The sequence below is a fragment of the Perna viridis genome, chromosome 9, assembly GCF_037379345.1.
Source record: "Perna viridis isolate PV_CMFRI_1.1 ecotype Kerala chromosome 9, ASM3737934v1, whole genome shotgun sequence".
NCBI lineage: Eukaryota > Metazoa > Mollusca > Bivalvia > Mytilida > Mytilidae > Perna > Perna viridis.
This window is the reverse complement of record NC_142453.1, coordinates 4,947,454-4,971,398: the sequence shown is the minus strand read 5'-3', so window position 1 is coordinate 4,971,398 and position 23,945 is coordinate 4,947,454. Positions and strand designations below refer to the sequence as shown.

General features: G+C 32.4%; 1 protein-coding gene and 1 long non-coding RNA gene across 3 annotated transcripts in view; one reads left to right on the top strand and one right to left on the bottom strand.

Annotated features, from left to right (window-relative positions):
• The first annotated feature begins 458 nt into the window (after positions 1-458).
• The window catches only part of LOC148606410 (pre-mRNA-processing-splicing factor 8), a 34,763-nt gene continuing 11,276 nt past the window's right edge, over positions 459-23,945 (top strand). Inside the window, exons 1-26 of the mRNA XM_088546220.1 lie at positions 459-530; positions 5,269-5,488; positions 6,743-6,911; positions 7,172-7,336; positions 7,848-8,063; positions 9,018-9,230; positions 9,679-9,804; positions 10,160-10,265; positions 11,043-11,233; positions 11,516-11,635; positions 12,688-12,877; positions 13,379-13,498; positions 14,376-14,510; positions 14,969-15,178; positions 15,496-15,612; positions 15,990-16,106; positions 16,851-17,104; positions 17,357-17,676; positions 18,334-18,521; positions 19,191-19,355; positions 19,865-19,938; positions 20,347-20,493; positions 20,972-21,299; positions 21,628-21,962; positions 22,917-23,009; positions 23,268-23,403. Coding sequence (XP_088402346.1) covers positions 5,290-5,488; positions 6,743-6,911; positions 7,172-7,336; positions 7,848-8,063; positions 9,018-9,230; positions 9,679-9,804; positions 10,160-10,265; positions 11,043-11,233; positions 11,516-11,635; positions 12,688-12,877; positions 13,379-13,498; positions 14,376-14,510; positions 14,969-15,178; positions 15,496-15,612; positions 15,990-16,106; positions 16,851-17,104; positions 17,357-17,676; positions 18,334-18,521; positions 19,191-19,355; positions 19,865-19,938; positions 20,347-20,493; positions 20,972-21,299; positions 21,628-21,962; positions 22,917-23,009; positions 23,268-23,403 — 4,434 coding nt within the window. The 5' untranslated portion in view covers positions 459-530; positions 5,269-5,289. The remainder of the gene's footprint in view (positions 531-5,268; positions 5,489-6,742; positions 6,912-7,171; positions 7,337-7,847; positions 8,064-9,017; positions 9,231-9,678; positions 9,805-10,159; positions 10,266-11,042; positions 11,234-11,515; positions 11,636-12,687; positions 12,878-13,378; positions 13,499-14,375; positions 14,511-14,968; positions 15,179-15,495; positions 15,613-15,989; positions 16,107-16,850; positions 17,105-17,356; positions 17,677-18,333; positions 18,522-19,190; positions 19,356-19,864; positions 19,939-20,346; positions 20,494-20,971; positions 21,300-21,627; positions 21,963-22,916; positions 23,010-23,267; positions 23,404-23,945) is intronic.
• Positions 2,658-4,479, bottom strand: LOC148606411 (uncharacterized). 2 transcript variants are annotated; one of them, XR_015915367.1, is made up of 2 exons: positions 4,243-4,479; positions 2,658-2,876 (listed from the first exon to the last, which is right to left on the bottom strand). It is a non-coding gene; the product is annotated as an uncharacterized LOC148606411 (long non-coding RNA). The 2 variants fall into 2 exon arrangements; XR_015915368.1 differs by lacking the exon at positions 4,243-4,479 and adding an exon at positions 3,088-3,223 and having other exon boundaries at positions 2,739-2,876.

Below are 23,945 nucleotides of genomic sequence, written 5' to 3'. Positions count from 1 at the left end.
TGGATCAAAACCCCCTTCATTGGCTTCAAAGAGGAACCACAGTTTTTTAACAGCCTATAACAAGTGTGTTAGGGTACTGTTGCTCTGTACAGTCTTTGTTGGTGCTCATCACTATGTCATATCCACCATCATTAGTTTATCTGTGTACATATATATGTACATGTATTCACTTAATCCCATCATACATTAAATAGAATAAAATGCAATTCACATCAGGTTAAAATATAAAAATGCTTGTATTAGAAGCAATTACAAAATGATAAATGAACAAATTAAATTTATGATGTTTATGTGCATCTGTATTTATAATTAGACATATATTTCACATTTTAGAGATAAATATGAATTTGGATTAGGAATTTTTAACTCCTCTCTTTCACACGGTTTAAAAAGGCTTGGGCTCGAAAAGGAAGTACATAAAGTGTTAAATAATAAAGTATTATCGGAACTTTTCTAGACTTTACATCCATCTTATTCAATTCACGCGTTGTGTACGTTTCCGCCATATTTGCCGACACAAAAGCACGCAGGTACAATTTTTTCTCATTAATACCATTTAAACCCTTTCTTAGCACAGTTAGCTTTTAAAATAACAAATCCACTAATTTCTGGATGATAGATGTGCGTTGTTGCGTAAGCTGTTATTAATCGTTAGAGTAGGATGCATTGAGTTTCGTTTCTGGAATCTTTCAAATAGGGATGACGAGATCCGATACGTCGATTTTGTTTTAACAGCGATATCTACATATGAAGAATGTATTTTCAAATATGTTTGACTAGAAAGAAATGTATATTTGTCATCGACATGGTTAAAATTTGAGTATGGCCGCTAATGTACTCAGGGTCTATCTTAGTTAGGGAGGTCAGTCAAAATATGAAGTATATAGAAAATGTACAAGTTTATATTAGTTTGAAAGAGCCCAAGAAATGTAACTTACTGGTGCAAAAATTTTTAAAATCGGTCAAGGGGTTCAAAAGTTATTACAATTTAAAGTTCAAAATTTTGGTCATTTTTCTTGCGAAGGCAAAAATGTCACATTTTGGGCACTTCGGTGGCCCACATAAGTCAAACAGGTAAAGAAATTCATACATTGTGTCTTAATCATTTAAATAAAGCCATTTCATACTTTGATTTAAGCCATTCAGGAAACTTGTATCTTAGATACAAAGAAAATTACACTTTTTTAAAATTGGCAAAAAAACACTTTGGACTTAGTTTTTTTTTGCTATGTGTCAACAGCATCGTGAATTAAAATGCCATTTTTGGATATTCATATTTGGAAATTGGAAGGTAGTAGAAATCTGATACTTTGCTGTTCTTTCAAGAGTAATCCATTAAACAGAAATAAATAAACAAATATTATGTCAAAACCTCTGATTTGTTTTTCATTGGAATCAGAAACACTGCGGCAGACCCCCTTTTTTTTAAATGTGTTTTTTCAACAAAAAAATACATTTTTGCTTACTAAGAATTCAAAAAAAATAATTAATTTTTTCTGTCACTTGTTTTGTGTGGCAATAAAGTTGCTTGACTTGAAAAATCATGTTTTTTAGCTCAAAAAAAATTTTTGAGGTCGAAAATTTACATTTTAGGGTAAATTTTAGAGCTATTTTCAGTGGAAAAAATGGCGAAAGGTCAGACAAAAAAAGACATTTTGAATTTAAAAGCAGTTTTTAGCACATGACAGTTATTGTTATTGTGATTAAATATGTAAAAACACATTTTTATCTAGAAATAATTGAATTATATTTAAAAACCAACAAGCAAATGTTGAAAAATGGGGGTAAATCGAACATTTTTGAAAATTTCAGATTTAAAAAAAAACCAGCATATTTATGCTTATATTGATCAAAATATCAACCTACCATATACTTATGTGGTACCATTTTAAAGCTTAGAATCTAAGCTATCACATGAAGATACTTTCATCTTATTTTGCTATAAAATGTTTAATGTGGATGAAAATTTGTTAGGCCTATACCTTAAATGAAGCCAGACGATAATCAAAATAAACATACATTTTTGCCGCAAAAAGTGGCAAAATAATATTATATCAAGGTCTGGTCAATTCTAAGATTCCTAATGTAGTCTTGTAATGTTTTCTTGTTTAAATAGGGTCTTTTAACATAATAATAATCTCATTATTATGTTAAAATTGAATAAAATTTCAAAAACAAATGCTGTTTTCCCAAGAAATTGAGAAAATTTTTATGAATACATTGACTTGAACCAATGCGCATCCTTTCACTATGGAACTTTGAAGCCCTAGCTGTTTCCTCATGTGTACTATTATGTACATTAAATGATAATAAACAAAATATCATCATTTGATTAAGTTTAATGAACTTTTCGAAGTTTCCATTTCAGGCCAGAAGGGTTTCTTCACCAGGATCTACTATGTCTGCCAAATCTACAAAAGAGATTATGTACATAAGGACATTACACCTATTAACATCATTTACCTTATCAATTTACTTACAGTTAGTTTACTTTCTATTAAATCATAATCTGGTTTGCTAACAATCTGAAAAAATGTAAAACTTTATTTGATATTGGTTGCTCACAAAGCGGTTGACAAAAGATGTGGCAAGGAGTTAAAAACACCAAACTTCCTTTTCCAGAATAATTATCTTCATTTCAAAACAAGAAGATTGTTTTATACGGTTATATTAATGTTATGTTAAAAAACTTAATATGAATAATTTCGCTGCGTGATCCGTCTGGTTCTTCTATCAAGTGTTGAACTCTCTTACCAATCAGGTTATCGGGTTCAGGTGTGTCTGGAACTACCCTACTTACTGTACCCCACATGGTCCTACCTCAGACTCGGCCCATATTCGTCTCATAGCATAGCCCACTATGCTGCTCAGGCCATCTGAAATAAACAAGTAGTGGAATTCAATGAATATGTACTGTGAGGCAGTTTTAAAGCAGAGTCTAAACACAAAACTAATCGACAGTTCTTGTAAGTAATATATGATTCAAATGTAAATGCTTATTTGTTACCATAATTAAAAGACTCAAAAGTTTTATTATTAAAATAAATAAAGCTACTAAACTAAATCAAAGTATAAAAACTAACTTACCATGAATTCAAAACATCTCCAGAACTCAACAAAATGAAACTAAAATGATGAAAAACAAACAGAAAATAAAACTAAATCATAATAAAATTTACATCAGTGTTTACTTTTTATATGACAAAATAAAATAAATATTTAGGCAGCCTGTTTACTAATACTTTCTTCTGAAATAAATCAATAATTAGAAGAAAAAACATAGTACAAGTATGTTTCATATACATACAACAAAAGATTGGTATTATGAGTCAATCAATGTGATCCTAAAAAGGCCAAAAAATATTAAACCATAAATTAATTACAATTAAATGATAAATAATGTATATTACTAGGATTTTAAACCTTTTCCAAGCAATTGTACATGTATATGAATATTAAATAAGTAGAGCATCTACAATCCTCTAAAAAATGAATATGTAAGTTAGCTGTTAAAAATTGTACATGAATATATAAAGTAAACTTAAGAAGATGCAGGTCATATGTAAAATATGCAATTGCCACATATATAAATCTCATCAAATAACTTCTATTTATCAAGTAAAGTACAAGCAGGGCTACATGATAATTGTTCTAATAAAAATCATAATTGATATATATTAACTGATAAAATGAAAACCAGAAAAAAAAGTTGTGTATCATTTGAAGAAGCAATTTAAGGTTGATTTTTTTTCTACATATGATAATTTTGAATAAATAAAACAGTTAAAATAAATATAAAGAAGGTTTATGCTTAAACATGTGAGTTTCATATAAATTGGGCACTACATATAAATTAAAATTGAATTGTCAAGGAAATTAAATGCAATATGTGCAAATTCTCCCAACCAATAGAAAAAAATCAAGGTAAAATACAGAGACTTCCGATAATATAGGAAAGTCGATAAAGTCCGAAAGATTTTGAATGGATTGCAATCAAACGTTGGGAGAATTTACCTCATTACATATTCATCGTTTAATAAAAATGTTATGGAAACATATTCCAACTAATGCTAAATGAGAGTAATCTTTTTAAATCAGCTCATGCAGAATCAAACGAAAATCAGACCTTCCAAGAAGGTGAATATAGTTTTTAAGCTTGCAGATGATAAAAGGTCATTCTAGAATTTGACCTTACGGAAACAGGGCGATTAGGCTTATATTAGCCATAATTTAGGTACTTACCGTAAGTGATTGGCCTCCATGGCCTAGGTCCATCGTTGTCTGCACCACCAGTCAAAAATCCGTCCAGAAAACGGTCGGTAAAAGGCATTTATCCACGAGTGTTCGAAAATCTTGACAGAAGCTATGGCGGATCAGTAACATCCGGTTAGCAAGAACGATAACCGGTCCCGCTTTAATTTTTGTGAAAACCACGCCCTGACCACCCTAATATCCAATCGATTCCGCAAGCTATTATTGTTTTTCTTCTGAAACCAGGGTTACGGATGGACGCAGAAAGGATTAAATTTTCGGAATCCGACTGTCAGTGCATTCCGGGTACGCAAAAACTATTTTTTTTCAACATGTTTTTCCTTAAAATGACGTAAAAAATATGTTTTGTAACCAAAAAATTAGCCTGACAACCGGATTATCAAAATTGAAGATATTTCCAAAAATTTAAGCCATAAATGAAGAAAATCGGTCCAGTAATAGCTTGCGGAATGAATTTTGAAATAGGTATGATCTTTGACACATAGTTTTTCAGGCGGCCATTTTTCTCAAAGTATCGTCACTTCAAACGTTTGTACCAAATGACCATCAACTCCAATAACAATGAAAGTTGTATATTTAGAAAGAGAAATGTCTCATCTTCAATTACATATATTTTTTATTGTCATGCAATGGATTTTTAACCATTTTCTAACGTGTTAAAGTTGACTCAAAATTGAGAATTTTGCTCTCGCAAGAATATCGATAAACGCACTACCGACCTCCCTATCTTAGTTGTTCAGAATTCAAAGTAGTATATGTTTAACTTTTGTTATAATGTTGTGACTGGTATAAATTCCAATGATTTCTGATCATAGTGAACATGTAAATTATATTACATGTAATTTTTCCAGATTTGAATAAGAAGTATGATCAGTAGGTGGAGTTAAAAAATACATTATTCATTGGTTTTATGTAGTCTCAACCTAATATGTCTTATAGTTGAAGTGTTTGCAATTACATGTAAGGTTGAAACATGACCTATATTTAATTTCATAGGTGCTTTTAAAAAGCGGCAACATGGCATTCCCATATATGATAGGCCCAGGGGGGCAACCGTTTATAATACAACAAGTTCCATTGATGTCTCAACCAATGATGCAACAAGTCCCCATTCAACAACAACAGCAACAACAACAACAACAACCACCACCTCAACCAGGGACAACAGCACAGAAACAACCTGACTACATGTCAGAAGAAAGACTTCAGGAAAAAGGTATTAATATGGACATTCTGAAATACCATTGAAACTGCAAATCTCAAAATTTTTAATCCCAATCACTGATATAAGGCCACAATTAAAAATATATTTGTTTGCACTAACACAACCTACCCAAAAAAATGGGTTGTCTTAAAAGTTTTATTTTTGAGTAAAAATTGAGAAGTTTTTCCAGATTTTTTACATCTCCCGTCCAACTTTGTTCCATGTGTTATTTTTTTGGTATTTCCAAAGTCCTTGGTACTTGCCAGTGTAACCTACGATAAATATACCGAAAACAACAAAATCAAATGGTTGATTCAAAACAGACTTTATAGTTTTCCCACCAGTGTAACATGGAATGATGTTTTTGATGATGTAACAGGGCCTGATGAGATCAGACTTAAGAAAACTGAGTGTTCTTGTAACATTCATGTTATTTTAGTCAGTTCATATAAAACAGTTCAAAGTTTTTGATTTCATTAACAAAATGCAAAGTCTAGTAATCATTCCATGTAGTCAAAGAAAAAAGTATTTTTCTTTTCTTAAATATCAATTTCCAGGACACTTTTTTTATCTTTTTGTATCAACAAAGATCTTCATTCTCAAAGAAATACTGAAAGCATCTGCTGACATCTTTTTAACTTTTCTTGTGCTTCAAATACATGTACAAAGAAATGTGAGACATCAATGATACATGTATTCTGATGGTTCATGGTACATAAAATTAAGGAGTGGATATGGGGAAAATTTAACAAATATAAAAGCAAATCTTAGTACATGTAGATCTTCAACATTATGAAGGAATATAAGTAAGCTCCAATAGGCTCTGGTTTTATATCAGTGCCTGGTCAATCATTAAAAAAAAAAGCCTACCTACCTACCCATTGATGAAAATCAGGGTCGGGTTAGTGCAAACTGAAATATTTTTAAGGTTGGCGTAAGGCTTAAAAAATTAACTGTGTTTCCACTCTACCTACCCTAATTTTTTGTGGAATTTTTGCATGCATCTTTTAAGATTGAATTAATCTCTAAAACAATCGGTCAGCAAAAGTTAACTACTGACCCCAGTTGTTTAGAGCATGTTAGCAGAAACACAAGTTTCTTTTTTTCTTTATGTAATATGCACGAAAAAGTAATATTAACACTGCAATGTGTTAAACATAATTGCTGAATTTGTTTTAGTTTTTCATGAAAGTTTTGGCAGTAGAAAGGTTCCTTTTTTCCTGAGCATATGACGTATCCATTTCTTCAATATGTATTCTATTTCAGCAAGAAAGTGGCAGCAGCTGCAGTCGAAACGTTATAGTGAGAAGAGAAAGTTTGGTTTTATTGATGCGCAGAAGGAAGAAATGCCACCTGAGCATGTCAGGAAGATCATCCGAGATCACGGTGATATGACAAACAGAAAATTCAGACATGACAAGAGAGTCTATCTTGGGTAGGGATCTGTCAAGATCTGAGATTTTTTTTCTTTGGCTTATTTTGAACTTGTTTGTGATAATTTTGTCTTTCTGAGTTTTGAAAAAAAAAAGTTATGCATTTAGCAAATGTAAAAATTTTTCTTTTATATCAATTTAATATGTTTTATCTGATCAATCTGTGTGAATGTAAGTACCGGCAAGTGGAATGTCCTACTAGACTTCATAAAAATGTATTTTTCATGCTTACATGTCTTTAACCTAATGATTTTATTTTCAGAGCATTGAAGTATATGCCCCATGCAGTGCTGAAACTTCTAGAGAATATGCCCATGCCTTGGGAACAGATTCGTGACGTCAAAGTACTCTACCATCTTACAGGTGCTATTACATTTATCAATGAGATTCCATGGGTGATAGAACCAGTATACTTGGCACAGTGGGGGTAAGATCATCTTTTAATAGTAAAATTATTTAAATATTGATTTTTTAGGGATGATAGAAAATACAGGAGATAAAAATCATAGAAGAATTGCAGGAAACAAGAACATATGTAAATGAAACTGATGTATAGATCAAACAAACTGAGACTTGTTAAGGTTAGGCATGGTAATCTCAAGTATCTACAGGTACATGTTTATTGTGAAAGTATGATGTGATAATGAAACAGAAGTTCATATAATATACATGTAACTGGAAATGAATTGATGTCTTTTTGGATTTGAAATGGAAATTCTTTCGTTTTCTTCAGGTTTTACCATTACTAAGATTCTTTTATAAGTTATATATGTTTACTGCATACTTCATCAATTTCCAATATTCTGTTGCCATTGTAAAATCATTACTGGTTTATTAAGTGTAAACAGTAAGGAAAACATCCTCTGCTTCTCTAAATACATGAAACTATAAGATTTTCATACATTGTCAGGAATTGAGAATTTTCTCCTGTTTTATAGAACCATGTGGATCATGATGAGAAGAGAGAAGAGAGATCGTCGTCACTTCAAAAGAATGAGATTCCCTCCCTTTGATGATGAAGAGCCCCCTCTTGATTATGCCGACAACATCCTAGATGTTGAACCCTTAGAACCAATACAGATGGACTTAGACATTGAAGAAGACAAAGCTGTTTACGGCTGGTTTTATGATCATAACCCTCTGGTGGATACTAAGTAAGTCCTGATGTCGTAGAAAGATACTCTTAAAATTCACAAGGTCAACTATAGAATACCCAACATTTCAAATACGCTCTTATTAAAGACTTTGCAAAATAGATATATTTTGTCTTACTTCATGGCATTTTTTCTTTTTATATTCAACAAGAAATTTCTGCTGAACAGAATGAAATTTTGTCAGATGTTTCCTTTGGTCAAACACATTTGGCTTTGACTGTTATTTGTCGTAAGATATTTTAAGTAAGAATTTGCATATCTGAAAATTGACATGTATCAAATGTGTTTCAGATAAAAGGACGTTTTGTTTAACTACACTATATTTTCAATGATAAAGTTCAGTGACATTTTTGTTAAGTTTCACATTTATTATTTAAGAAGTTAAGTATTCTCTTTTCTAGCTCTAAATGACAAGAACCTTTACAGAATTCAGTCATACTTGTGTATAAAACATTATTTCACAACAGATTTTAAGTGTAAATGTTTGTAAGAATCAGGCAAAATGGGAAAAATCAGAAATATGCATGTCAAAACCCCACTGATATGACAATGTAATATCACTCAAGGATACTTCTCTATTTGAAAAGGCCATTATTTGATCTCGGCATCACTGGTTTTGATCAGAAATTGTTCAATAGTATGTTAGAAAAATGAAGTTTTTGACAGAGTTATCTGCCGTTGAAATGTTCATTTTCAGTGCATTTTCAATGAATTTATAACTCCCTGCACCAACATGGTATGGAAAATATTGTCTTTTTTCCTTGATTCTGTTGGTGCAAATAGTCAAATTATACTTCCAAAAATGATGGGTTTTTTCATACCATGTTTCACCCACTGCCTGATTCTTACAAATATGTACACTTATATTGTACAGTAGAAATAAGAAAACAGAATACATACCTTTGTTATATTTTATCTTGACGTGGTAATCTAGATATATCTATTGTTCTACAGATTTGTAAATGGCACAACATACAGGAAGTGGAATTTGTCACTACCCATCATGTCTGTCTTGTATAGAATGGCCAATCAGCTGATTACAGATCTGGTCGATGATAATTACTTCTACTTGTTTGATCTGAAGTCATTCTTTACAGCCAAGGCTCTTAACATGGCCATACCTGGTGGACCAAAGTTTGAACCACTTGTCAAGGACAAAGAGCTTCAGTATGTTATAATAGATGATGAAACATACAGGCCATTCAATAGTAATTTTTGGTTCTCAGACCTTTTATGAGGATGTTTTTTTTCACTCCTTTTCAATAAGATATAAATGTATCTCCCTCATCTTTTTTTTCTAGCTAAGAACCATGAAAAAGACACCCTCATTACTTTTTTGCAGGAGTAAAAGGTCAAAAGTAGTGTCTTCTTACAATGAATTTTTTTTTATATAAGTAGTCAAAGAACCAAGAAATTGACTTTGAATGGCCTATGGGGTGTATCAGAACAAGATTTTCTTTAACATATTGATAATATACTATTCTTGACAGGAAATTTACAAAACCTAGCTAAAAACATTTTCTGAGTGTAATATTATTAAACCTAAGAAGACTTTTTTAGCATATTTTCAGTTACTTATATAAAATTGAGTAAAAGTAATGTTTGCAATTTACAGGGATGAAGACTGGAACGAATTTAATGATATCAACAAGATCATCATCCGTCAGCCAATCAGAACAGAGTATAGAATTGCCTTTCCTTACTTGTATAACAGTATGCCTTTCAAGGTTCAGCTGTCATGGTAAGTCTCCACCAGTGGGAAAATAATGATTTAGTGAAATGCAATAAATACAGTAGTGTATTACCTAAACTCCGAACAGTGAATACCTTCAGATGTCACAATGAGGTCTCCAACAAGTGTAAATACACTTTTTATATAACAAGCTCTGACAACAATTGTAAAAAACTCACAGTAAAAATACTCTGGTAACAGAATAATGATACTTTGTCATTATCATACTAAAAAAGAATTGAGCGATAAAAAGACATATTAATGACCCACATCTCTTGACTGTGGACAGGGGCATGAAACTTGCGGTGGGGTTTGACTAGTTTTATAAGGCCTTGTTTTTTAATTGCTTTTTTTTCCTTTGTAGGTACCACACACCAAATGTTGTTTACATCAAAACTGAGGATCCTGATCTCCCTGCCTTCTATTTTGATCCTCTGATCAACCCAATTTCTCACAGACACTCATCTAAGGTAGGTGGAATGCTTATCTTTCATGTTTTGTTCTATTGTGGAACTTTAAAGGGTCAGTTCATATAAAATTGTCACAATATCATGATCTTGATACCCTTTTTTCCTTCAGGAGATAGATGTAGGGTAAGGGACACAACTCTTACAAATCATCGAAACATTTGTATTCAGCATTTTACGTCAATTTCATGTAAGCATCAAAGTTCATTCTGTTTCAAATGAAAGCTTGATAAGTTTTGGTGAAATTGAATATGATACAAACATATCACTGATTTGAAGAGTTATGTTCCTTACTTCAGGTCTACCTTTTAAGATTCCATTTACCCTTACTGATATTAAGAAGTAAACGCATGATAGTCCTAATACAATCTTAATGTCCGAACTTTTTCTTCTAAGGTGCAATAGAATGAAATGTTAACTATCTTTCAGTTTTACAAGTAACATTTAATTAGGAATATGAAAGTACAGGAACATTATTGTGTGTTTATAATCAAGTTATTTTTCATGTAAGTTTTAACACATGAAAACTGGTGATTGACTGATCTTTCTCCTCTTTAACAGCCCTATAACAAACTTAACAGACCGTAGTGAAGTGATGATGGGACACAAATTGGAAGACAACTACCAATATCCATATTCAAATACGAGCAACTACAGTTTTCTTTTTAGCCTTCAACACAAAGTAGAACTCACATTAAACAGTATGTAATTGTAAAAAAATCACAAAGTGTACAAACCAACTGGTATGTGATTAAAACCCACTGTATTGATGTTTTGTAGGCAGTAGAGATTTTACCAGACGATGATGAAGAATTTGAGCTGCCAGAGTTTGTTCAGCCATTCATGAAAGAGACACCCCTATACACAGATCATACAGCTAATGGCATTGCCCTTCTGTGGGCTCCACGCCCATTTGACATGAGGTCAGGCAGATGTAGAAGAGCCATAGATATTCCCCTGGTTAAAACTTGGTATGTTTATAGAAGGCTGCTCTTTTGTTAGGTCAATATCTGTGACAAAAAACATTGCATTTTGTTATTTTCCTAAACTGTTTTAGATTGTAGCATTGAAAAAATATGGTTCTGTAGTAACCTCATTATGTGTTGCATGGTCTTAAAAAGAGTAATGAGGAAAAGTCTATGGTATATGACCTAAAAATCTTCTGTTATGTCTATAATCGATTATGTTTTAAAAGTTATCAATGGAAAAGTAGAATTTCATATGGGATTCAGTTGACTAATTGCATGTTACAGGTACAGAGAACATTGCCCAGCCAACATGCCAGTCAAAGTTCGAGTGTCATACCAGAAGCTGTTAAAGTACTATGTACTGAATGCTCTAAAACACAGACCACCAAAGGCTCAGAAGAAAAGGTATTGTTTACAAAAGAAAAACAGGATTCATAGAATTAAATAAATATAATATTGATTTTCATGAAATATTACGGAAATTGGTGATAGTTACACTTAATTAATTTACTCAGAAATATATGGATGATGGCTTGTATGGCTATCTTGTCGTACAGTTTTTGAACTACATCTAAAATATTTTAAAGGATATTTCTACTTATGATGAAGGTGTGCAGGGCCAAAGGATTTTGATTTTCGTGAAATATTACGGAAATTGGTGATAGTTACACTTAGTCATTTTACTATGTATCATGGCTTGTCCGGCTATCTTCTCGTACAGTTTTTGAACTACATCTATAATATTTTACAGGATATTTCTATACATGATGGCTGAAGGACTTTTATTTTCATGAAATGTTACGGAAATTGGTGATAGTTTCACTTAGTAATTTTACTCAGAAATATATAGATCATGGCTTGTTTGGCTATTTCTTCGTACAGTTTTTTAACTACATCTAAAACATTTTGCATGAAATTTCTACACATGATGAAGGTGTGCAGGGCCAAAGGATTTTGATTTTCATGAAATATTACTGAAATTGGTGATAGTTACACTTAGTTATTTTACTCAGAAATAGGGCTATATGGCTTGTATGGCTATCTGCTCTTGTAGTTTTTGAACTATATTTAAAATATTTTTTGCATGATAGTGTGCAAGGTCAAAGAATCTTGATTTTCATGAAATATTAAGGAACTGGGTAATAGTTGGACTTTGGACCATGAGTATCACAGGTCTTGGAAGGATTTCTGAATCTGCAGACCATGTCTTCATACAAAAATAAACATGTTCTTATTTGGCAAATTTAGCAAGCAGGGGGGCGTCATTAGTGTCTTACAGATGCATTTGTTTTATTAAAAAAAATTCACTACTAACAAATGAGGCGGGCCTCTATTTTAAATTGGTTGTTGCTGTTTTCCACTAAGTTTTTAACTTACATGAAATGGAACTATTAATTAATCCATTGTCCAAATAAATAGACATACATGTATTCAATCATTCCTAATTTGTTTTACAGATACCTATTCAGGTCATTCAAGGCCACAAAGTTTTTCCAGATGACCCAGCTAGATTGGGTTGAAGTCGGTCTACAGGTGTGTCGTCAAGGATACAACATGTTGAACTTGTTGATTCACAGAAAGAATCTGAATTATCTCCACTTGGATTACAACTTCAACTTGAAACCTGTGAAGACACTTACCACAAAGGTATGGTTAAACATTTTACATTATGTAAAGTGAGGGTGATGAATTAAGTTTTACGATACATGATAATTGAAGCTATTGTTCACCAAATGCAAAGTAAAACTGAAGGAGGTAGACCTAGAGTAAAGGAAATAAGTCTTGAAATCTGTGATATGTTTGTATCATATTAAATTTCACCAAAGCCTTTCAAGCTTTCCTTTGAAACAGAATGAAGTCAGTCCAAGTTACTTTGATTCTTACAAGAAATTGATGTTAAATGTTGAATACAAACGTTCCAATGACTTGCAAGAGTTGTGTCCCTTACCCTAGGTCTACCTCCTTGAAAGGAAAATATTTTGCAAAGAACAAATTTTGAAAAAAAAAATTATTCATAGTCTCTTCAGGAAAGTATATATTTTAATCAGAACAATTTAGCATCTTCAGAAAAAAATGTATTTAGAACCATTGTAATTGCAATCATTTGTCTAAACTCTGTTATGTTTATGATTGATTTATATCTACCAGGAAAGAAAGAAGTCTAGGTTTGGTAATGCTTTCCATTTGTGTCGTGAGATCTTGAGGTTGTCAAAGTTGGTGGTTGACAGTCATGTGCAGTACAGACTAGGAAATGTTGATGCCTTTCAGGTTAGTAGAAATCATATTAATCAAAATACATGTATGTATGTATGTGTGTGTGTGTATATATATATATATAGATAGATAGATAGATAGATAGATAGATAGATAGATAGATAGATAGATAGATAGATATATATATATATATATATGTTATGAACATTTATACTTGACTTCTTATGAGCAACTCAGCAGGTGTTTATAGAAAAGCAGAGGATACTTACCCTACCGGTGCACCTAGTCCTAGCTCCCAGTTTTTAGTGGAGTCCGAGTTGCTCATGTACTTTTGTTACTTTGTATGTATGATTTTAGTTTCTTCATGTTCTTTGTTGTGTTTGTCTGTTTTCCGTGTCTGGTCTTTGTCCCTGCATTACATTCTTTTGATTACCACTAGAATCTTGGTTCCCTTGATGACTCTTTCTTATATCCAAGCATATTGAGTACTTAAATGGACAGATATTGTTAACTTGTTTGACCACATGAACAAGTTTGTCAACTTTCAACATCCAGTCGATGTCATAGTGAAAGAAATAAAAATACATGACATAAAATGTCTAAAATACTTTTGATGGAGTAGATCTAAAGTCATAAGTGAAGATTTGTTTTGCAGAAGTGTGCACTATACATATGACTTATTTTATAACACAAGCTCTACCTTGATTCCTATCACTGTAAATCTAATTCATAACTGGATCTGACAAATTTATGATATTATGTGATTTTCTTAAGGTATGAAATTTTATGTATTTGCATTTTGACCAGAATTAAAGGTGTTGCTTTCTGAATATTACTTTTTATCAACTGATAATGGATCCATAAAATTTTGAAGGACAAATCAAACATTCTTTTGTGATAGTCCTTTAATGATGATAATTGGTTATTGTAGCTTGCTGATGGTATCCAGTACATCTTTGCCCACGTTGGACAGTTGACTGGAATGTATAGATATAAATACAAACTGATGAGACAGATCAGAATGTGTAAAGATCTCAAACATCTTATCTACTACAGGTTTAATACAGTAAGTATTTTATAATACAAGAATGTGTAAAATGGGGCACATGTATGGTGAAATTAAAGGAAGGGTAGTTCAGTTAAGAATCCGGAATTTGTAAAGATTCAAACATCTTATCTATCTACAGGTTTAATACAGTAAGAGTAAGTTTTGTTTAAAGGTGTGTAAAAGGAGGCACAGGTCTAACTGAAAAAAGTAGGTTAGTTTGGAATGCCAGAATATGTAAAAGTCTTAAACATCTCATTTACAGATCCAATACTCTAAGTATTAAAAAAATTCAGTCACATTCACAACAAGTCATTTTTCTGAACTCAGTCAGAAGTCCTCATGTATATATTGCAACTGTTTTATACTGGAATTCTACACAAACAATTAGATTTATGTTTTAGACTTTGGGTATTTACATTGAAGATACATCAGAAGTATGTCATGAATCAATTATAAACTGTATTTTTCCATTAAAGGGAGCTGTAGGTAAAGGTCCAGGTTGTGGATTCTGGGCCCCTGGATGGAGGGTCTGGTTATTCTTCATGAGAGGAATCACCCCCTTGTTGGAGAGATGGTTGGGCAATCTGTTGTCCAGACAGTTCGAGGGACGTCACTCCAAGGGTGTGGCCAAGACTGTTACCAAACAGAGAGTGGAAAGTCACTTTGATCTGGAGTTAAGAGCTGCTGTAAGTTATTATAAGTGAGGTAGATTCTGGATCCTAACTGAAAAATATAAATGCATTCAAACTCTTTTGTCTTTTTAATAGAGAGATTTTTTTTACCAACTAGTACACAAACACAAGTAGTTTAAATATGTTTCATATTTCATAAAAAGAAGAAAAAAAAACCACCTTTGTTATTTACATGAAAAGAATTTTTTATTTCTGTTCCCATTTGACCCCTAACAACTTTAAAGAAATAATGTAAATGAATAAAAAGTAGAATTATTGTATCAGTTAGTTACATGTAAATGACCTAAAACCTAATTTGTTATTTACATTAGGTGATGCATGACATTTTGGATATGATGCCTGAAGGAATAAAACAGAATAAAGCCAGAACTATACTACAACATCTCAGTGAGGCATGGAGGTGCTGGAAAGCTAATATTCCATGGAAGGTAAAATGACTTTCATATATGTATACATGTAGTTGTGGAGTATAAATGCTTTTTGTCATCTCTGAAAGAATAGTTCTTATTAAAAGCATGTTAAGGAAGAAACAATAATTTGTGTAATTTCACTCTAGGATTTTCTATCCGGTTTTTGGATTTTAGCATCTTTAGGAGATGGTTTTTCCGTTCCCAATAAAAATGATGTCTTAATGTAACAGTGGTGTATTTTTTCTGCAATTTCCTAAATGTACATGTATAATGAATATAGCTAAAATTACAATGAAATGAAAAGTAGTAAAATTTCATATTTTATCATTATTCTTATTATTAACTTAATTAAACATTTGTTTTTACCGGTCATAAATGTTATTTTCTATTTATAGGTACCAGGATTACCAATCCCAATAGAGAATATGATCTTGAGATATGTTAAAGCTAAAGCTGACTGGTGGACTAATACAGCTCATTATAACAGAGAGAGAATCAGGAGAGGTGCCACTGTAAGTAAGATGAATTTAGGCTTTACCTATAAGAGATGGAGTAATTTGTACTTTTTATGAGTTGTGTCTCAATCAACTGGAATATGCGAGACGTCCTTCGGCACCCACTGCATGTCTGTGTTAAAACTTCTATCACTTCTAATTACATACATTAGTTACGACAGAATGATTCAGAGCCATTCTTGTTAGCATTCATCTATCACTTCCTAATTACATACATTAGTTACGACAGAATGATTCAGAGCCATTCTTGTTAGCATTCACATATATAGGATATTCCATCCGTATTATTTCATTAAAATTGCCACCGGAAATTATCTTTTTTTTTTTAATTTTAATACTCCCTTTCCACTCAACAAGTGGGTGGTATATTGAAATCTGTCTGTCAGTCATTCCTTCCATCAGATTTTTATCTCATTTGTCTCCACTGTCAGTGGATTTCAAATTAGGTTTGTGACTTTATTTAGGCATAAGTTATAAGGGATTTTGGTTGCTGTCCATTATGCACTTTCTATTTTGTAGGACTATTTAATATTATAACATCATATTTGGTGTTCTACAGAAAATACAGACTTCAGATTCCATAGAAAAGGTTTTGACTCATAATTTTGCTTGAATTTAACAATTTCATTTGCTTGAGAAATCTGAAAATGTCAATTTGGAGCTTCCTTATCAATCTGTTAGCATGAAAGTCTATATGAGTATACTTCCAATGTAGCTACATATATGTGTTTCCAATTCCAGGTTGACAAGACTGTGTGTAAGAAAAATCTTGGTCGTCTGACCCGTCTGTATTTGAAGGCAGAGCAGGAAAGACAGCATAATTATTTGAAGGATGGACCTTACATCACCGCTGAAGAAGCTGTGGCTATTTACACTACCACTGTACATTGGCTGGAGTCTAGGAGATTTTCTCCTATTCCGTTCCCTCCTCTGTCATATAAACATGACACTAAACTGCTGATTCTGGCCCTAGAAAGGCTGAAAGAGGCTTACAGGTCTGTTATATATGTTAATTTCAGGGATTTTTGTTCATGAATAAGATATGCATTAAAGTAAATAAAATGTCAGTATAAAAAATGTTAAAAAAATTCAAGTGTTATGTGCGTGTATTTTAAATTGATTGCAGGTCAAATGCAACAGAATTGATAATTCACTGTTTAATGTTACATTTTGAAGAATGTAACTTTTAACAGACATATTTTTTCCTTGGCCTAAGCACTTAAATCATATCCAAATTTTTATTTCAGTGTAAAAAGTCGATTGAATCAGTCACAAAGAGAAGAGTTAGGACTAATAGAACAGGCATATGACAATCCTCATGAGGCTCTGTCACGTATTAAACGTCATCTTCTCACACAGAGAGCATTCAAGGAAGTGGGAATTGAATTTATGGACTTGTATAGCCATCTAATTCCTGTTTATGATGTTGAACCATTGGAGAAAATTACAGAAGCTTATCTGGATCAATATTTGTGGTATGAGGCTGACAAAAGACGGTTGTTTCCACCATGGATAAAACCAGCGGATTCCGAGCCTCCACCATTACTGACATACAAATGGTGTCAAGGTAGGTTTTATGCTGAATTAGTATCACTGTGAAAGTTTTAATTTCATGGTACACTGATTTTTTCTTCTCCACAGTGAAAAAAAGTGAGAAAATTAATGGCTATGAAATTACTTTTTACTTTTATGGTACACTAATTATTTTCAAAATCATGAATATTTATATCCACATGTATGTTCATTTTACACAATCCTTAAATTTACATTGATATCCAATTTTGTTGATATTCTGAATATTGAATATTATCCTGTCATTCAAAATTACAATTTTCTGTCCACCAAAGAAAGTTGTTTTACTTTAATGCACTTTTACATCTTTTAAAAAAAGTAATCCTGTTCACAAGATATCTTATAGCTATGAGGAGGTGCAGCTAACCTTCTATTTAAAAAAATCACTTTCACAAATGATTTCTTTTTGCTTATTTCCAAGAAATGAGAAATTGGCAAGAAAGAAACAGACCATAAATCTGCCTGAGTAAGTCTTTATATGCAGTCTTTTTATAGCAGAATACATCAACAGGAGAGAATTAGACCCGAAATTAAATATTTGAGACATTACATTGATATCCCAAATAGCAAAATAAGTATTCACAAAAGATAACATAATTTACAGTATCCTAAAAGTTAAACCATCAGTATTACTTTGTTTTATGTTTTGTAGGTATCAATAACTTACAAGATGTCTGGGATACAGCTGAAGGAGAATGTAACGTTATGATGGAGTCTTCGTTTGAGAAGATGTATGAAAAAATTGATTTGACATTGTTAAACAGACTGTTGCGATTGATCGTAGATCATAACATTGCTGATTACATGACAGCTAAAAATAACGTTGTCATTAACTATAAGGTAGGGAGAATTTAACAGAGAGGAGAAATACATTAATTTACTTTTCATTTAAAAGAAAAGCTTTTTTTGGTAGATTTATTATAAATTGATATGATGAATTGAACATACTTTAAATTCTTGACATTAGCAAGTTCTTGTTTTACCCCCCTTTTTTAAAGCAGGAGCTATTTAGAGATTATGGTGTCCATCTGTTTGTCAGTCCCTCCTCCAACCCGAATTCCGATCCACAGCTCCTCTGAAACTGCTGAATGGAATTTAATGAAACTCACAGATTCTTCATTACATGATGCCATTATGCACCTCCCATTTTGTTTTTCCATCTGAACGATTTTTTGGGTTTCCATCTGCAAAATATGGACTTTATCATTTGTCGACCTGAATGGAATTATATGAAACTTTCACAGATTCTTTATTACATAATGTCATTGTTTTTCCATCCAACTTGTATGGTTTTTGGAGAAGGAAGGGGGTATCACAGATTTGTAGATTTTTTTGTTTTTTCATTTGTTGTTGTACTTACACGAATTTTATACATGAGTGTACATCAAAATTAGAGCATATGCATTATAGATTTTTCCCTTGCATCAAGCCTCATTTTCTATTATAATCTTATATGATTATTCAGTTAAATATGATACCTGTAAACAAATATTTTGATTCTATTTTTAGGACATGAACCACACCAACTCCTATGGAATCATCAGAGGTCTACAGTTTGCTTCATTCATTGTACAGTACTATGGACTGGTCCTGGATCTACTGGTACTAGGTCTACACAGAGCTAGTGAAATGGCGGGACCTCCTCAGATGCCAAATGATTTCCTCACTTTCCAGGTATTGACATGTTTTTTTATGGTCAAATAAAAAGAAAGAAATTTATGGGGTTTGCCAGTTGTGGCCTTGCAAAGACACAAGTTATGTTGAACAGAAAAGTTTAAAATTCATGTTGCAAAAGCAGTGAAAACTCTAACAAGCTGTTACTAGTATAGATTCCTTGAACATCTGACAATCTTACTGTCCTGTTTGACCTTGTGATTAAAACCCAGTTGTCTCACTACTATAGACCACTGTTAATTGTGCTAGCCTTTATCAACCATACTCTTTCTTTTGTCAGTACATAGCCTGGATTTATTCTGTAAAATGTTTTTAATGATATGATCAATTGAACTGAATGATAAGGAGTGGGAATTTCACATTTTATGTTATCACTGACTTCAAGATTTCATGAAAGTCAATGTCAATCTATTGATTGTGGAAACTTTATTACTTCCCTTGAATTCCAACAGTTGTTGATTCTTAATTCTATAAGATAAAATTGTTGTATTATATTTGTTATTTTGTAGGATGTTGGTACAGAAATTGGCCATCCAATCAGATTGTATTCCAGATATGTTGACAAGATACATCTATTCTTCAGGTATAGTGATACATCAATGAAGACATTTCTGTGCTAAACATGCTTTTAAAGAGGCATGCCTTTTCAATGACTCATTCTATGATTGACATATTATCATACAGTACTGTCTGTCTATATGCCCACACATCATACAATAACTGACAATGGAATACATCTTAATGAACAGATGTTCCCTCCCTTTTCCATTGTTTTTAGTTGTAAGGTTATGAGACCTTAAAGAACAAAAAAGGTGGGAGGAAAGTATCATGTGCTTGTGTGCAACTAGTTATTGTACTGTAAGTGTAGAGAAATATTTGGTTTTAGTAATTCATCGATTTGAACCAATTTCTTGATTTTAGGATTCCATAGCCTGGATAGTAATAAGTTACATGCAGGTAGGGTTGTGTTAATTAAACATTTTATTTACAGATTCACAGCAGATGAGGCCAGGGATTTGATACAGAGGTACTTAACAGAGCACCCTGACCCTAACAATGAGAATATTGTTGGTTATAACAATAAGAAGTGTTGGCCCAGAGACTCCCGTATGAGGCTGATGAAGCATGATGTCAACTTGTAAGTATGATGAGTTATATCTTGTGCACCAGGAAATCATGAGCTTTTTACTATAACTTATGTTTTGCAGAACAATCTCACTAGAAATGAGAAAATCTTTTTCTGTTAATGTGGTTTATAGTACATGTACTAGTTTCTATATAAATTAAAACAAGTAAACAGTGATTTCTTTTCAGTGACTAAAGTTGTCCTTCAGCTTTTGGTAGATATTCCTATGATGACATATTAACACATGTTTAAAGTGAACCCTGAGTAATCCAAAAGCCTGCCTAAACCAGACACTGTTTAAAGCCCCTTTATATCAATTTAAATGTATTTTGATCCTTGGAAACCGATCCAGTTTTTTAGTCCAAAAGAGGTTTGTTTTAGACCGGTTTCACTGTACATAAGGATGTTTCAGTTTCATGTTTCAAATTATTACGGGCATCAAATCCTAAAATTTAATGACTTAGGTAATTAACTATAAATCTATTTACAGGGGTCGAGCTGTATTCTGGGATATCAAGAACAGATTGCCGAGATCCGTAACCACCATCCAATGGGAGAGTAGCTTTGTGTCTGTTTACAGTAAAGACAATCCTAATCTCTTGTTTAACATGTCAGGATTTGAGTGCAGAATCTTGCCAAAGTGTCGAACAGCTGCTGGGGAAAATAAACAGAAGGATGGAATCTGGAATCTCCAGAATGAAGTTACTAAAGAAAGAACTGCACAGTGTTTCCTGAGAGTGGATGATGAATCAATGTCACGATTCCATAACAGAGTCCGACAGATTCTCATGGCCTCAGGATCTACTACATTTACAAAAGTAAGGATTTTGTCTGTCGGTCTGTTTTCAGAGATAAGATGGTGAGTTCATGTCACAATCCCAGAATAAAGTTAGTTTCCAGTTGTAGTCAGGCCTGGTTTCAAAAAGGATCTCAAATAGAAATTTTCTTCAAGTCTTTCCCTATTTCAAATTTTTGAAGTTTTATAGGTAGTCTCTAACTCATAATTTAATTTGCAGTTTTGCAATTTCCCTACAAACTGTTTTTTTTTTTATACATGATATCAGCTTTTATACTACAACTTATACATGTACATTTAATTAATATAAATACATATTTGTTATGATAAAGTACTTTTCATTTCTATAGATTGTTAATAAGTGGAACACAGCTCTAATTGGACTGATGACTTACTTCAGAGAGGCTGTAGTCAATACACAGGAATTACTGGACTTACTTGTAAAGTGTGAAAACAAGATTCAAACTCGAATCAAAATTGGACTGAATTCTAAAATGCCTAGCAGGTTCCCTCCTGTGGTGTTCTATACACCCAAGGAGTTAGGAGGACTGGGAATGTTGTCTATGGGCCACGTGTTGATTCCACAATCAGATCTACGATGGTCTAAACAGACTGATGTTGGGATTACCCATTTCAGATCAGGAATGAGTCATGATGAGGATCAGCTGATTCCTAACCTGTACAGGTAAAAATTGGTTTCAGTTTGTGTATTATTAAAAAGAAAGTTGATGATGAATGCGGTGCAAATAAAAATGAAATAATGCAATGACATAAGAAAAATGATGTCAATGATAAGTTAAAAAATTTGATCTGAACATTTTTTAAAAGAGTGTCTTCTAAAGCAAAAATCATTAACAATGTATTAGCAACTATATGTATGTTGCAAGCAGTTGGTGCTATAATAAAAAAAAAATAATTGATATGACTCGGTGCCCTTGAATTCAAGAGAGGAATTCAAATAAATTTGAATTGTCACACAAAGTAAATACTGTCTAACTGTCTACAAGTGTAAATTTAGGTGATTATGAGGTGAAAAAAATTTTAATAATATATTTGGAAGTTTTTATATCGGCTGATTGCCAAAGTGCAATGTATCAGCCTATGTGAAGAAATTTCAGCAGAATTTGTTCTATTTTTTACCATGTTAAAATAACCTGCAATGTGGTATTTCAACTTCTCAGTAAGGCTAAAAAATACTGAAATAAAAATGATATATGTTGTGAAGTGGCTGAAATTAAACATGAACTAGAATAATGAGTTAGTGAACAATAGCCATATTTAAAAAGTAAAAAGAACAAAATACAAGTAAAATATGAAGAAAATGTAAAAAAAAAAATTCAATATTTTTACATTTTATTCATACAATAGACTGCATTCATTGATACAATAGACAATATTCATTGATACAATAGGCTGCATTCATTGATACAATAGACAGTATTCATTGATACAATAGACTGCATTCATTGATACAATAGACAATATTCATTGATACAATAGGCTGCATTCATTGATACAATAGGCTGCATTCATTGATACAATAGACAGTATTCATTGATACAATAGACAATATTCATTGCTACAATAGACTGCATTCATTGATACAATAGACTGTATTGGAATTTCATTTGGTTTTCAGATACATCATGCCATGGGAAAGTGAGTTCATTGACTCACAGAGAGTCTGGGCTGAGTATGCACTCAAGAGACAAGAAGCTAATGCTCAAAACAGGTATGTACATGTAGGTAGAGACTTTTAATAACAGTTTTTATAAGGTGGCAGTTTTTTTTTTAAATAAAATGAAAACAATAAAGAGGTAATGATCAGTTTTCAGTTTGAAATAAAAGTTGGACAAATTACAACTTCTGTAATGTGTGGCAGAACTATGAAGTACAAAAACAAAATAAATGAATAAAATCTGCACTTACAAATATTGTATTAGTTTAACTGAGGTAGAGGCAATATATTCTCTCTTTTATTTGTCCACAGACGTTTGACTTTGGAAGATTTAGAGGACAGTTGGGATAGAGGAATACCGAGAATCAACACTCTGTTCCAGAAAGACAGACATACTCTGGCCTATGACAAGGGATGGAGAGTCAGAACGGAATTCAAAGCTTTCCAGGTATGTAGACAAATCACAGTTTGATTTCTTTGACAGTGCAATTTTGTGGAGTAATCTACCCCTGAAGTCCACATTTGTAGTCCATTTCAGTAAAATTTTACTTGGATAATCAGAAATTACGGGGAAATTTGGTCTTCATTCCTGAGGATAAGGAAGGTGAAGAACTGTCAAAATGATCATTTCTCCCCAGACTTTGGTGGGGAGTGTTATTGTTTTTGTTCTGTCTGTCCATCACACTTTTGAAAGCAGAGCACCTCGAGAACTTCTGCACTGAGTTAGGTGGAACTTGGTGAATATTTAGAACCATTTTATGTGTAGTTTAGTATATGACAAGGAATTTTTGATCCACTGAATTTTGTGGGAGTTATACCCCTTTGAACTTGGAAATTTGGGATATACCTTTTTGTAGGCAAAACTAACTTTAATTTCAAATTTGGTTTGTGGTTTATATAAAATGAAGATGGGGTATATATGGTAAGCAATTTTGGGTGCTGCAATAGTGGAGGTTTACCTAGCAACTCAATTTGTGCAACTTGATGCTT